Below are 16596 nucleotides of genomic sequence, written 5' to 3'. Positions count from 1 at the left end.
CCTCTCTCAGTCTGCTAAACCCTTGGGTAGCAAAGCACCCCCACTGCTGACTAATTAACCTAAGATTTCTTTCTATATTCCCAAATTAATTTGCCTTAAAAAAAGTTGATTTCAGAGTATTTTTCACACTCCCATCACCTCTGAGTATTCATTAGAGAACAAGAAATTCTGCTGGGTTGTCCAATATAGGTCACATCCTCACATCCAATTTTCAAAAACACAAACCTAAACTCATAAAGAATTCTAATTTACAAAGCTTCTGTAACTAAAATGCTTCCAAGCCTACCAAAAGTTGATGTATTTTGAGCAACAGTCAACATTAGAAAATTCCAGTAAAAAGAAATAATTTGGATAGTTCCTTGAAATGTGCTTCAGTAGGATCTCATCTATGCCATCAGGATATGCAACAGCTCCTGAAATAAGTTTACTAGCATCACTTTATGACCACTTCACTGATAAGCCTCTCACTTCTTTATATCATAAGGCTTCAACAGAAAGGGACATCTAAAGAGGGAAGCATGCATTCAATAGAGAAAAGTAATTAAGCAAACGCAGGAAGATGCTATTCCTCCAAGAATCAGTAGCATTCACGCAATAGCTCTTGGACAAAGAACACCTTAGAGGTATCTGGAAATCTGTGTCTGTGGCAGGGGCAAAGCAAGTGTCAAGGTTGGGGGAATTGGGCACATGCAGCTTGAATATTGGACTAAGTTAGTTGAGCATGTTGCCTTGCTGATAGTTGTGTCCTACAAGTTCTACAAGCCCAGAGTTCCCATTTCTACACAGTCTCCACTGTTAATCTGCTTATTCTGCATTATTTCAAAATAGGAAGAAATTGGGCACAACAACTGCATAAGAGATGCCTAAACTGTCACAGATTTGCTTTTAGATATCAATTATAGACAGCTTCTTTTATACCCATAATTTTCTTCCTTCAGAGTAAATTAGAACTTTTGAGCTAAAAAAACAAAACAAAATAAAACTCAATTTTACAGATGAAGACACTGAGAATTAGATTAAGGAATTTGTTCAAGAATGCAGTGTTACTGGGGGCAGCTAGGTAGCCCAGTGGATAGAGCACCAGCCTTGAGTTTCAAACCTTTTCTGGTTTGAAGCTAGGATCCTTCATTTTTTAAAAAAATTTTTATTTAATAGTTTTTATTTACCAGATATATGCATGGATAATTTTACAACATTGACAATTGCCAAACCGGGGGCAGCTAGGTGGCGCAGTGGATAGAGTACCAGCCTTGAATTCAGGAGGACCCGAGTTCAAATCTCAGACACTTAATACTTCCTAGCTGTGTGACCCTGGGCAAGTCACTTAACCCCAGCCTCAGGGGGGGTGGGGGGTAGGGAAGAATGCAGTGTTATTATTATTTATTATTAAAGGTTAAGCTGTACCAAAACTTTATAAGAATTTCACATCTGCAGGTAAATGAATCAAGACAGATAAGAAGTGTATCTGCTAACATGAATATTCAAATGAGAGAGGGAGTATATATGGTTTGGGGCCATGGACCTCACTGATACTGGTAATATCAGTGTGATAATGATTACCCTTGGGCCACTACGTGGTGATACCCAGAGAGAATTTACTATGTCCATTCCACAATTAGGAACTCTAGAGTGCAAAGGAAAGGTGCCTAGCCTAACCTGAATCCAAGCCTGGGAACCCTGTGTCAGCTACTTGTCTTCCTGGGCTCAATTTATCTAAGAATCAAAGGGCAATTAGAGAAAAAACAATAAGTCTGAAGTCACAGCACTCAAGTTCATATTCTGGTTCAGCCACTCATGTCTGTTAAGGGAAAGTTAATTCCCTTGTCTGGGTCTCAGTTTCTCCATCTCTAAGAGACTGATTTCTCAGCATTTTTCAGCTTTAACTTCTAAGAGTGCCTTTGAACTAAGCCTCCCTAGAAAATTCAATTGCCTCTTCTGAAAACGATGGGTTTGACTACATGGCTCTTCCACCTCTACTAATCCAATATTTTAACATGAAAGATCTGGTTGCTGGGGCTGAAAAGATGAGAACTTTTGTGAGGAAATCACTATTCTGTCTTATGCAGGAGAGGAAAATTGGGAACTGACATGTGCTCCAAACTTGAAGGTAACAGACTTCAAATGTTCAGAAGAAAGATAAATATTATCCTATGATCTAAAATTTTGAAAGGAAGGACATGCCAGGATAGCTGGAAAACTGAGAAAGAAACCTAGGGACACTAAAGAAATGAGCAAGAAATAAATAGGGAGGCTACTCTACACAGAGATTTTGATGTGGATGCCCAGATTTTAAAAACACATATGTAAGACTGAAGAAAGCAGGAAAAAGAAAACCCTGTTATTTAAAAATAAGAAAAGAGAAAATTACCAAGTCACAAATAATTTGAGTCTTCCATGCAAAGGCATTTCCTCAGTGTTTGAATGCACCCGGTCATGTGTGACAGCTCTGTTCTTCAGTCATCCAAGCTCACTATCTACCAGCTATACCTTCCATATACTTCCCCTTCCCTCCACTTTCCATTCTAGAACAAAATTTTCTTTCTTAGTCACTTTTCTACCTACTTATGATTTTCCTACTTTAGAATGTAAGCTACTTGAGGACAAGGAATGTCTCTTAAAAAAAAAAAAATCTGTATTTCTAAGCTAAGTGCTTGAAGTATAATACACAATTAAATATTTTTTCATTAAACCATGTGAGACAGAGGGCTGCTTTAAATTATTTCCAAAAGAAACTCTGAAATTCTCTAGTACTGTCTCCATAAAGGTGGACCTGCTTAGAAAGATTTTGTGGGGTTTTTTTTTTAAGTAGTTTCTATCCTACTCTTCCTACCTCCTATTTAGAGGGTAATCATTCTCTTCAAGTCCCTAGCAAATTATTTCCTTTCATTTCACTCACATCACCATTCATTTAAAACAACATCAACATCTGATGCAATAACTAATCTGGGAAAAATTTTCAAATCGATAAATTACTAATTCTGACATTAGTCCTCTATCAAAAGGAAGTTTGTTTTTTAAATGAACAAATCTCCATATACCATTTGCAGAAATATAATTTGGATGAGTGCACGTCTTTCTTTTCACTTAAATCAAAAGGTACCATTAAATAAACTTGCAACATAATCCAAATTACCAAATGAGAAGAGATACCTCTCTAATATTGATATCACAATGACTTTGATCAAGCACACCATACCTGTAATAGTCATTAGAAGTGCATTAATAGTTTTATTGTTTGGAGAACCTGCAAGAAATAATGTTTTGTTAATGCATTGGCTTTTAAGAGTTCCATCTGCCATAATTCAACAGCATTAAGACCTAATATTCCCTAAAGTTTGCTCACCACACACCCCACAGAGTTTGTAAACTGTTAAGATCCTGCCTCTTCTTTTCTTCTCCCTTTCCTGTTTCCCCCACTTTCTGACTGGGAGACTTCTACCTTTTGCTGGAAGTCATAAGTAACAAGACTTCTATATACCAAGAAGGAACTTCTCCCACCTCAACATTATCTTCAACCATATATACCACACCTACTAATTACATCTCTTCTCTTGGGAAACTTCTGGCCCTTTTATTGTTTTATTGGCTGCAATGCTGACTCTCCAAAGCCTGTCAGCCTGTCCTTAAACAAAGCATGTATGCTAAAAAGAATGCTCTTTTTAAAAAAAATCCACAAAGCAATGAGATGCTAGTTTCCTCCAAGACAAAAACCAAAACTACATGATGATGGTTTTTCCAGACGTTTACAATCAGTTGCAAAGGCACTATTTTATCCCTGGGTAGCCTGCTTCAAGGCAAATTCCCCCAAACTGGCCTCAGATTAAAGGCTAGTACTTTTTCTTCAAAGTCCAGAAAAGCACTTTTTGTGAAAAGTATACTCACGGCTATATCCAACCAGGGACCCAATTGCCAGAAGCAGACTCCCAGCAAGCACTGGTGCTCTCTTCTGTAGCATGTCCGAGATGAAGCCTTGTAAAGTTCCACCTTCAAGTACAGAAAATAGATACATTTTAGAAACATTCTCAACTTTATTCTCTTGAGTCTCCTCAGGCTAGTATATATCTTATTCTTTTCCATCTCATCATTTAGGATCATTCACAATCTGTCCATCTAAAAATATGCTTTATGTTCTTGGAAAACTTTTCTTATAAATGAGTTCTTTTATGAAAATTTCCCAGAATGTTGTTTCCATGAAAACTATGATGATGGACACTAACATCAACCAAAAAAACCACAATGTCCTTATTGCTGTACTTCTAAAGCAAATGCATATGCTTCCCTGATTTTAATTTTTTACTCCATTTAATAAAAATCTACCAAGCAAGGAATATAAATGTAGCAATTATAACACAGTTGTTCATAGCCCAGGGATGCATGGGAAACCAGCTGAAGTGATCCATACCCATCAAATTCAACTTTTACAAGCAGCTTTAAGTTCTAGAAGCTATAAACTCATCCAATTATTTCCTCATCAGCAGGTAAGACTGAAACACTACTTTAAATCACAGGGAAGCAGCAAAACTAATCCTTCAGCTTATGGCCTAAGAATAAGTTGGAAATAGTTGCAATGGAACAGGATACCACTCGAGGTAATGTCTTTTATGTGCTCAAAGCACTTTCTGACTTTATCAATTCTAGGTTTAAATTTTTTATAAGGGGCACTCACGATTTCTTTAGTTGTATCAATATTCACCTATTTAAAATGTTTTAACTGTTATGAAGAGACTTTTGCCTGCTGATTATGGACTGAGTCTAGCACCTTCACACCATTAAAACAAGGTGCTTAAAATGAAGGCCCCGTGGAACATTCAGGAAGATTCCCCACTGTTACTATTTTATTGCTGCTTCTCTAATCTGTAACTAGGTCATTATTTTGCTTTTTTCTGAGAAGGCTGGAAAAAATGGCCATAATCATTCTACCTTTGATCTAAAGAAACAAAAAATTAACTATAGTGCTCTGAAATAGCATTAGATAGGAAGGAGGAGGTTATTACACTCAAAAGAACAATATGATTTAAAAATACTATTAACAAGCTTAATTCAAAGGAATAGTTTAATAAATAAGAGACCAAGGAGCTTCAAAACAAAACAAAAAAACAAACAAAAAAACAACCCCACTGGTTGTTTTTAATTCTCCTGTTCCTTCCTAGGAAGATTTTTCTCCCTCTGCAGGATTTGACTATTTTCTGGAGATAGAAAGATTTAGAAAACAGGGCATGCAATTAAAAAAAAAAAAAAATTTACATTTCATATTATTTAAATTACTTTTTTCTAAAAATAGTACAAAAAATTAGACGTTTTCCAAGCATACCTATAATTCCTCCAACATCATACCAAATGGAGAGCTTGTCAGCTTCAGCCTCTTTCCATTTAAAGTTGTTGCTCAAATAAAAGGGCAGCCAGAAGAAGAAGGAATAATTCACTAACTTCAAGCAGGCATAGGCCAGGGAATACTAGGAAAAAAAATATTCAACAACCAATAAAGAATAAAACACAAAAAGGCAACTTAGTAGTTTTTAACACGATGGTGTTAAGTTCTAAAAGTATTAGAAATTAAACACTTTTGTAAATCCTTGCTTGCCTATTTTTATCCCATTCTTCCCCGACACTCTTTATCTGCCCCAGCTTCTAGAGAAGCATGGGAATGTGATGCATTATTAGTAAAGGATATATACAACACTTTTATTTCATATTTGGCCTCCCCCCACTATTTCTTTCAGCCTTCTAGAAGGAGTACACAGCAGTGGCTGGAGTCTTCAAGAAATGGCACACATATCTATACTATGATTCAGAAAGATTGCACTTTATCTTGCACGTGCAAGATAAATCTATTTATTATAGTTCTATTGTATGAAGCAAAGTATTTTGATTTTCCTAAAAAGTTTATATAATACATATACTTGGATACTATAACTAAACAATAAGTCAATCATTAAAAGCATTAGTTATTCAAATACTTCTACATTAATAATTTCTTTTTCTTTCTTCTTTTTTTTTTTTGGCGAGGCAATTAGATTTAAGTGACTTGCCTATTATCATATAACTAGTAAATGTCAAAATCTGAGACCACATTTGAACTCAGGTCTTCCTGACCCCAGCACTGGTATTCTATCCACTGTGTTATCTACATGTCCCCAGGAAAGATAATTTAAGAATTACTGAACAACCTAAAAACCATGATTAAAAAGAGCCTAAATATCATGTTTATGGAAATTATTAAGAAAGACTACCCTGATATACTAGAACCAGAAGGTAAAATAGAAATGGGAAGAATCTATCAATCAATAATCAATATTCTCTTGTGTTCTGTATTTGAGGATCATATTTTCTGTTCAACACTGGTCTTTTTATCAGGAGTGCTTGAAAATCCTCTATTTCTTTAAATATTCATTTTTTCCCCTGAAGAATGATACTGGGTATTTTTCTGAGTTTCAATATTCAGATATTATATTCAGGATAACAATGAATTTAGCAGCTTCTACGTGAAAGGATCAGAGGACTTAGGATATTCTGGAATGCAAAAAAGCTAGGATTTCAACCAAAAATCACCTACTCAGAAAAATACCCAGTATTATTCTTCAGGGGAAAAAATGAATATTTAAAGAAATAGAGGATTTTCAAGCACTCCTGATAAAAAGACCAGTGTTGAACAGAAAATATGATCCTCAAATACAGAACACAAGAGAACATAAAAAGGTAAACAAGAAAAAGAAATCATAAGGAATTCAAAAAGGTTAAACTATTTACATTCCAACATGGGAAGATGATCTTATTAAGAACTTTATCACTATTAGGGCAGTAAGAAGGATTATACATAGTCAGAAGGCAGGTGTATGAGTTGACTGTGATGGAATGATATCAAAAAAACAAAAACAAAATTAAGGGATGAGAAAAAGGAATGCACTGGGAGAAGGGGAAAAGAAGTAAAACAGGGAGATAAGCTCACATAGAGGAGTTTTTACAATGAAGAGGAAGATTAGGGGAGGACAAAGTAAGAAGGAGCAATGTGGCAGGCAAGATTTGCTGCATCAGAATTGGCTTGGAGAGAATAACACACTCAATTGGGTATAGAAATTTATCTTATTCTAAAGAGAATTGGGAGGGGAAAGGAATAACAGAAATGTGAAAAGGGCTTATGGAAGGGAGAGAGGATTTGAAGAAACAGTGGTCAAAAACAAAACATTTGTGAGGAGGGACAGGGTAAACAGAGAAGGGGAGAGAGAGGGAGAGATGGGAAAAATAGGATGCAGGAAAATTACTAATCATAAATGTAAATGGAATGAACTCACCCATAAAACAGAAGTGAATGGCAGAGTAAATTAAAAACCAGAATCCTACCACATATTATTTACAAGAAACACACTTAAAGCAGAGACACACACATAGAATAAAGACAAGAGGGTAGAGCAGAATCTATTATGCTTCAGTTGAAGTTAAAAAAAAAAATTAGTAATTATGATCTCAGACAAAGCAAAAGCAAACAGATCTAATTAAAAGAGATAAGCAAGGAAACAATATCATGAATTGGATTATATGATGATCAACTGTGATGAACTTGGCTCTTCTCAATCATTTTGTAATTCAAGTAATTTCAATAAACCTGGGATGGAAAATGCCATCCACGATCAGAGAGAGAACTATGGAGACTGAATGTGGATCAAAGCACTACATTTTCACTTTTTGTTTGTTTGTTTATTTTTCTCATGGTTTTCTCCTTTTTGGTCAGATTTTTATTGCACAACATGACAACTATGAAAATATATTTAAAAGAATTACACATATTTGACCTATATCAGATGACTTGCTATCTTGAGGAAGGGAGAGGTAAGAGAGAGAGAGAGAGAGAGAAATTAGGAACACAAAGTCTTACAAAAACAAAATGTTGAAAACTATGTTTACATGTATTTAGAAAATAAAATACTATGAAATTTTTTTTAAAAAACAAAAATACTTTCAAACACAAAAAATGTTTTGCATGACTGCATATGTATAATTTTTTTTTTTAATCAATTGCCTGTCTTCTCAATGATAGGGGAGAGGAGGGAGGGTGGGAAAGAATTTAGACTTCAAAATTGTAAAAACAAAGGTTAAAATTGCTTTTACATGTAATTGGGGAAAAAATATCAATTTCTTAAAAAAAAGTTTTAGCATATTAGTTAAATAACTCGTATATTAGTTAAATAACTTTGGCTAAACAATACCTAAACACCATATATATGTTCTGAGAAGCTGGCCTAAAAAAAAATTTATCTTTCTATTTTATATCCATTATTATAGTCACATAACAATAACAAAAATAACAGCTAATTATTATATAGCACCTTAGGGTTTGGGGACATAATATATATTATCACATTTAATTGCCAACAGACAATTATGCAAATTTGTCTTTAGGCACTAATTCACACTTAACCTTCTCTATGAAAATATTTGTAGCCATTGTCTGGTGAAAATAGGTAATAATGGAGTTAGAAAGTGTGGTTGAGGCCACTGCAATCTGTTCATTTGAAAATGTTGCACCTATTTGGAAAACTGCAATAATACTTTATGTTTATATTCTTATGCTCAAGAACTTTATAGTCTCATACTAAAATTTAAAACAAAATAATCTAGTGTGATATATAAGAAAACCATGGTATTACACTTATTCCACAAAGCAGGAAGGAACTAAAAAACAAGACAGATTAAGTGGCCTATACTAGGCCATACTGAAAAATTATTAGGCCAACTTGGAAACATAACCTAATTTCTTATTTTCACTGTAGTGTTTGACTTCATCAAGATTGGAAAAACTGACAGAAGAGATTTATTTAGTTAAGGCACTAGGAAAAGTTTTCTTAACCTCCTTCTACTACCAAAGAATGTAGGAACACTGGACTGCATCACCATCACCAACAACAAAAATCCCCTACAATTTCTCATTTAGGTTTTAAGCAGAAAAGGCAAAAAAACCTCCCAATCTTTTTGGGATATTTAGGGTAACTGAAAAGAGAAGCATTCAAGGTGGTTTCAACAGCAAGCAATGCTGATCTTCAGAGTAAACACAGAAGGGCAGACATGAAATAGTCCTTACCAGCATAACTCCAGGAAGGCAACAAGCCTGATAAAAGCTGATTGCTTTGGGCTGTTGGAGTGTACTTATTTCTTGGATTGAATAATTGGGTTCATGTTCTTCACTGTCAGTATTGTGAATTAGTGGTCTACAAGGGTCATCTTCAGAACTTTCTTCTTCCTCAGTCCCTGGAAGACCTAAAATGAATAAAGATAAGGCCCCAAAGCACTAAGTTAAATATTGACCATATGATCTTTCTCCTAAACACACACAAATTCCATTAAGCTTAATTTACCATCATCTTTTTTAAAATGGAAAATCTTAACTAAAGTAGTTAGAATGAAAAAAGCATAACTAAGGGAATGATGTATATTAATTATATCTGTTAAAGACAATAGTAGTAGTAATAAATCCACATTATATATATATATATAAAGAAGCCTAAAATGACAATGCAAGTTATGTTAAATATACACATTTTAAGGGATAGGATGAGTAATTGGCAAACAGATAAAGTCTATTAACACATGTATAATCATTTACAATCTTGGGTTTGGGGTCTTTTCATCTTGCCTGTTCATTGTTCTTAGTTTCTGTTCTTGTTCCCTTGATAATATAATTCGAAAACCTTTGCTTGTCAGAATAAGATTAAATTTAGTTTCTAAAAAGACAAAACAGTTATAGGATAAGTAATGTATGCCTCACTCTGATTTCTTTAAGACTCTTGTGACTGAATAAATATTAAACAGTGTGACATAGATAAACTATCCCTATTTCCTTAAGCTAATCAGATAATTTATATAGTTACTTAATGTTAAGATCCTAATAAAAACATTCAGTTTTTTAAAGAGACAGTTTATACAATGGAATATCGAGAAATCTACACCAAGGAGTGCTTTGTTATTCCTAGGGAGTAATGATAATCTAGTTTAATTATATTATTTTGAAGTATACTTCATTTTCTAGTTTAGGATTTTCCTTTTTGTTGACTGCTGTGGACCTGAAACAGATGAATGATTCAAAAGCTGGGTAAAGACCCAACACGTATAAGCACAAAAGTCATACAAAAGAGGCAGCACCTCCCTATTCCAACAACTCCAGTGGCTCCTAATTACCTCTAGGACTACACATAACAATCCTGTTTACTGTTAGACCTTCCTAATTTGGCTCTCCTACCTCTCAATCCTTTAACACAGTACCCTTCCCTCCACATCTTCTATATTCCCATGACAATTGACTCCTTATTGCCCTTTGCAGGACATGCCATCTCCTGACCCTAGGCCTTTTCACAGGCTGTCCCTAATGTCTTGAATGCCCTCTTTGCTCATCTCCAGCTCCTGGCTTCAGTCTCAGCTAAAATCCCACCGTCTAAAGGAAGCTTTCCCTATTCTCCCTTATTACAATGACCTTCCTTTGGAGATTCTTTCCAGTTTACCCTATTTGTAGGTGTATCTCATATAGATAGCTGTCTGTATGCTACCTCCCTCATTAAACTCAATACACCAAGACAAGAACTTCTGCCTTTCTTTATATCATGAATACTCAGCAAAATGATTGGCATATAGCAAGTGATTAATAAATGCTTGCTGACCACCTAACTAAACCCAGTGCAATGGAAAGAGCATTGACTTCACTAAGGAAAATCATTTACTTTCCTATTCCTATCTTAAGAATTTGAAAATCACAAATCAGGATCATCTTTCAATCTTTCTGTGGACCAATGTGGTCTTTTGGTTATTTCACAACCAGCAGAAAAGATGGTGTCACAATTTTTACAGCAAACAAAAAGGGCCCCCAAGCAGTATACCAGATTTCACAATTTTCCCTTTCTAGACTAAATATTTAAAAATTCTGCCCTGAATTTTCCCTAACAGTGAGGAGCTCTGATCAAATCAGACTACTTCTCCTTACCAATTTCTTCTGGAGATATCAAAAGCCCAAAGAAGATAACAATTCCACCAGCAAACTGTATTGATGCTGTTAACAAGAAGGCATACTAGGGAAAAGAAAAAAAGTTTTTATATATCCACTATTTATTAAGCAAATACATTTTATTCAAAAATATGCTCCAGCAAACTCAAAAAACATGAATTCCTGCCCTCAACCTTACATTTTAACTGCATAAAAAAGAAACTTACATCAAAGAGAATTAATAAAAGATAGTGCACACTAGATTTCAACCCAATGTCCATAAACTTGTTTTTAGAAATATTTGGTTAACTATGGTTTCCTTTGTAATCTTTTACACACACACACACACACACACACACACACACACACGCACGCACGCACGCATTTAAAAATATTATTTTGAGATAGAGTCCAGGGGCTTGAGGTCCAGGCCTGAAGGACCCATGACACACAAAAAAAGATTAAAGAACAATGTACAGTGATTCTACATAAATTTAAAAGATTGAAATATGATTGCTGGTCAAAGTAACAAGAATAGGTTTTACAAAAGATCTAGGACCCAAAGCAGAGCTCAGCTCTATAGCCCACACCTAAAATAGATAAATCAATTCCAAGGCACAGAGGTAGAAATGAAGACAATGAATAGGAGAATGAGACAGTGAGGAAGATAAGGCTGGACAGAAGGGCAAGTTTATGTTGGGGAAAACTAGGGTAATAAAGCAGACTAAGAAATATGACAGAATGCTAAGTAGCCCAAGAAGAAGAATCCTGCATTTAAGATTAAAAAGCCATTATCTGAATTTTAGATTTTTTTAAAGGGAGAAAAATGCTGTGATGAAAAGTGTTTCAAAAAGTACAATGGCAATGTGAAAGGTCTTACTATAAAGAACTTTGAATCAGGTTAACTGTCTACAAATCCCATCATGGATAATCCATGAGCATGAAAAAGCCACAATTTGTCAGAAGGTCAAATTTTTCATCTGAAAAAAAAAAAAAAAAAAAAAAAAAAAAGACTATTTGCACTGTCTACCTCATAGGACTGCTGTAAAGGGATCTGCAAACCTTTAAACTATGCAAATTATTATTAATTTGCAATTCTATAGGAGGAAGAAAAGGTGGCTTGGGGAAAGAAAAAGCTAGAAGCCAAAAGACTTACTAAGAAACCATTACAGTAACTCTGAAATAAGGTGATAAAACAACAAGAAATGGTGGTGCCATCCATTCTCTAATGGAGAAATTAAAGATATGAATAGGTAGTTTTCAAATGAAGAAATCTAAGGTATTAATACCCATATTAAAAAATGATCCAAAAAACTACTAGAAAATTGCAAAGTAAAGCAACTCTGAGATTCTATCTCACATGCATAAGATTGACAAAGATGACAACAAAGGAAAATGACAACTGGAGAAAGCCTGCAGAAAAACAGACACCCTAGTTGTCTGCTGAAAGATCTGGGAGGTAGACTAGCAATTATGGAAAGTAAAAAGTATCTAAATATTTTCAGATATTTGTTCTGCTGCAGAATCCCACTATTCAAAAGAAATAGTATCTACTTTCATATTTGTGAATAGGGTCCAACTGAGTTCAAGAATCTTTTATAATGTAGCTCATCACCCCTCAGAATAAAAACTTATCTATATATTTCAAAGATCATCTTATAGGAGAGAAGATTCTGGGAAGATGATGGAAGAGGTCAGAAAATTCCAAACTCTCCAGATTTCCTCCACAAAAACAAGACAAAAATAAAACTTCAGGGTGAACACAGAACAGGTCTTATTTGTATCTCTAGCATTTAGCACAGCGCTTAATACATAGTAGTAACATACATTAATAAATAATAAATGTTTACTGACTGATTTTCACGACCCAGAAATAACACTACTAGGCCTACACCTCAAGAGATCAAGGAAAGAGAAGGGCCTGTATGTATGAAAACATTTATTACAACTCTTTCTGGAATAGCCAAAAATTAGAAATTAAGGGTCTGTCCTTCTATTAGAGAATGGCTAAACAAATTATGAAATGTAAATGGAATGGATTATTCTACCATAAGAACTGAAAAATTAGAAATGAAAAATTTCAGAGAAAAGCGGTAAAGACGTGTGAACTGATGCAAAGTAAAATGAGCAGAGCCAGAAGAATACTATCACAAAGAAAAATTTGAAAGATTTTAGAACTCTGAGCAATCCAGTCACAAGATCAAGAATGAAACACACCACTTACCACAGGCCAGAGAAATCATGAAACTGAAATGCAGAATGATACATCCATTTTTTGGACACGGTCAATTTTCCTGACTATGTATAATTGCTACAAGGGTTTGCATTTTCTTTCTCTTTTTTGTTTAATGGAGGGAGATGAAAAAGAAAGAAAATACTTGTCAAATTTTTTAAATTAGTAAACTTAAATTTTTTTTTAAAGTGCTGACATTGTGAAGAAAGAATTGGTAGATCTTTGTTATTATGTGAAAATCATGGAAAAGGAGAGGAAGTCATTAAATTTGGTTCTAAAATATTGGGCAAGTGATTGAAATAAGTGCCCAGTTTAAGGAGGAAGATCAATTTTTAGATATCTTGAGTTGGCAATAACAGTAGAACGTCCTAGTAGAGACTTCTTAAATATGTGATACAAGTTTAAAATGTAGATTTATCACAGAGATGATGGCTAACGATATAGGAGGGATATGCTTTCAAGGAAGTAGATATAAAAGAGCAAAAAATCAAGGATCAGTACTTGGAGGAAATGAATTCTTAAGAAATATAGGAAAAAAGATAGTGAAAAAGAAAAATAAATTTCTCTTCCAGAGAAATTAGAGTTCAATAGTCAAATGTGGAGTTTCAAGATGTTTGATTTCTAAACAAAACATTTAGAGTAATCTAGTTACGATGGAAAAATAATAGTTCAACAAAAAAGCTTAACATGAAGGCAGATTTGAAGACAGATTTGAAGACAGATTTTTCACTCTGCCTGACAGCAGAAAGAATCATTCAATGGCAGAAATTGTGACAAGTTGATCAATTTCTAATATAAGATCCAGCTGAGTTAAGTTTTAGATAGATGGGGGCAGCTAGGTGGCGCAGTGGATAGAGCACCACCCCTGAATTCAGGGGGACCTGAGTCCAGATCTGGTCTCAGACACTTAACACTTCCTAGGTGTGTGACCCTGGGCAAGTCACTTAACCCCAGCCTCAGAAAAAGAAAAAAAAAAGTTTTAGATAGATGTCCAAATATTGCTAAATCAAATATAATCTAACTTCTCCCTGAAAGCTTCTTTGATATAAAAGCAGGAAATACCCACCTCATATCCATATTGCAAAACTGAAGATGCTAGGCATGCTCCCAAAATATTGCCCACTGAGGCACAAGCACTCCAGAGACCAAAAATGACTCCACGTCTAGGAAAGAGAGATTAGAATTAAAAGGGGGAGCTTACATGATTATTAAATGTATCTTAGCATAGAACACAATGACTTTCCTCACCACAAATTATAATACATTCAAATATATTCCTATTAAAACTATTAATTTTACTGTCTTCAAAAACAAATATAATAAGGTAGACTTCTAAAATTAATATAACTATATAACACTTATGGATATTAAATAATTTAATTATTTGTTTATGGGATATTTATTAAATAAACTACGTAGTAAAATAGATCCTTAATGGATCACTAAATTTAATGTGTCAGTCTTTCCCCCTTCTCCATTCAGGTGAAATACAAAGGAAATTAATAAAGTGTTTCACTTTTGTTTGAGCAATTTTTTGTAAATAGCATATCTCTGATGTTTCCTTCACTGGTTGAGGGTATATACTAAGTACCTTGAGGATGTTTTAGTTAGCCATAAAACATCTGATACCAGATAACATCTCCTAGCAATAAAACTAAAAGGATGTGTCAATATTCCTACCTTGGCTTATAAAATAAATCCTACTTATTCATACTTAAAAACAAAACAAAATAAACACTAAGTTTTTCTAAGAAAAAGACTACTGACAATTTTTTAAGCCACCTGTAGGAGGCGGATTTGAATCACAACCAGTTAAGGACTTCATTCTATCATCACAAAAGTTATTATTCAACTAAAAGTCAATAACAGTAATGCTTGTTCTTTCTCAACCATAATGATAATTACAAAGCAGATATTATTTTTACCTCAGATTTCAGGTTCTAAAAATGAGTTTTCAAGATGGGAAAAATAATTAACACATCTGTTAAAAGTCTACACTTGGCACGTTAAGCTACTATGTTCAAAAGCTAAAAATACAGTCCATATTCAGAAAGTTATAAGAAATGTGAAAACAGTTTACACATGACAAAATCAGATGCAGAAATGTTACATTTTTTAAAATTCCAAAATCTGAATGACTTTTACAACCTCTGGATGAAATTCACTAGCAAGCAATGGGAAAAATTAAACCAAATTCCAATTTGGGTTGATCAAACTCTAGAGTACTTAGAAGATCCATAAGATAATGTAGTATGTTTACCCTAGACTAAATAAAGGTAGTAGCTTTTTATTAGATTTAAAGAATTTTCTATTCTATTCAGATTCCAAATATGGGCAATGTATGAAGGTGTACACCTTCAATAATCTAAGTGTAAGTATCTTGTCTATCTCTGAATATACTTCCTACCAGCAAATTAAGGTATATGATTCTACATGTCCCTAAAGGTGAAAGACGAGGAAAACATGGTAGGTGAGTTTTTACAAGTCTGAATAATCTATTTTATAAAGTACTTTAGTAGGTAATTAAAAGGAAAGAGTGACACACCCACCCAGCTTTCCCAAACCAGTTGCCCATTACTGCAACAACACATGGCCAACCAGTGGACTGGAGCAGGCCATTCAAAATCCACAGGGAGCAGTAGAACCACTTGTTATAGAAATGAAGCCATTCCGTGAGGGTGCCAAAGCAAAATACCTTAGGAGAGAAAACAAAGACGACAGCATAATTATGACATTACCAACTATAATTTAAATGCAGCCAAAATTAAATTTCACATTTTTTATTTGGTACATCCCATATGGCTAAGTAAGACAACCATCTGGATATCAGTACCTAATGAGGTAACACCTGAAGGAAAAGGTAACCAATTCTCAAATGTTACTATATGAAGCCAGCTATGACCAACACAAACACAATTTCTGATTGTAGAGATATTCAAGTCAAAAGACATAAAACTCAAAAATCATTTTATACCTTGATATACATTTAGATAGATTTTAGAAAAATCTTTTATTTCTCCTCTCTGCTCTTCTCTTCATGTTCTAAATGAAGAAATCATATCTATATCAGTCTCCTCATAGGTTTTTTCCATCTTCCTAACTTAATCCAACCTGTTTCACATCATCCAAATGTAGTTATACACCCCCTGATTCTAATACTCATCTGCAGGAAACTGCTCAGGAAGTTCAAAGTCATCAACTAAAAAAATCCATCCTGAACAACTAATAGTCAACCTCATAAAACAACAGGGAAATATAGTATCCCCACTTAAACTTTTAATTAAAAAACCCCAATTTCTTATGAAACAAATTAAAATTTAATAATAATATACATTCCATGTATGACTGAAAAAGAAGTTGGGGTAGTCACATAGCAAAAATGAGAAAACCAGTGAAAAAC

The 16596-nt window shown here is 34.2% G+C and overlaps 1 protein-coding gene across 2 annotated transcripts in view; it reads right to left on the bottom strand.

Moving 5' to 3' along the window:
- Positions 1 to 16596, bottom strand: part of SLC37A3 (solute carrier family 37 member 3) — a 73614-nt gene that overhangs the window by 37329 nt on the left and 19689 nt on the right. For both annotated transcript variants that reach the window (XM_074267744.1, XM_074267745.1), the window contains exons 6-12: positions 15746 to 15891; positions 14263 to 14359; positions 10964 to 11048; positions 9074 to 9249; positions 5312 to 5453; positions 3883 to 3984; positions 3197 to 3244 (exon numbers count right to left, since the gene is read on the bottom strand). In XM_074267744.1, coding sequence (XP_074123845.1) covers positions 3197 to 3244; positions 3883 to 3984; positions 5312 to 5453; positions 9074 to 9249; positions 10964 to 11048; positions 14263 to 14359; positions 15746 to 15891 — 796 coding nt within the window. The remainder of the gene's footprint in view (positions 1 to 3196; positions 3245 to 3882; positions 3985 to 5311; positions 5454 to 9073; positions 9250 to 10963; positions 11049 to 14262; positions 14360 to 15745; positions 15892 to 16596) is intronic.

Source organism: Sminthopsis crassicaudata, chromosome 5, assembly GCF_048593235.1.
Source record: "Sminthopsis crassicaudata isolate SCR6 chromosome 5, ASM4859323v1, whole genome shotgun sequence".
Lineage (NCBI taxonomy): Eukaryota > Metazoa > Chordata > Mammalia > Dasyuromorphia > Dasyuridae > Sminthopsis > Sminthopsis crassicaudata.
This window is presented reverse-complemented; position numbering and strand designations above follow the sequence as displayed.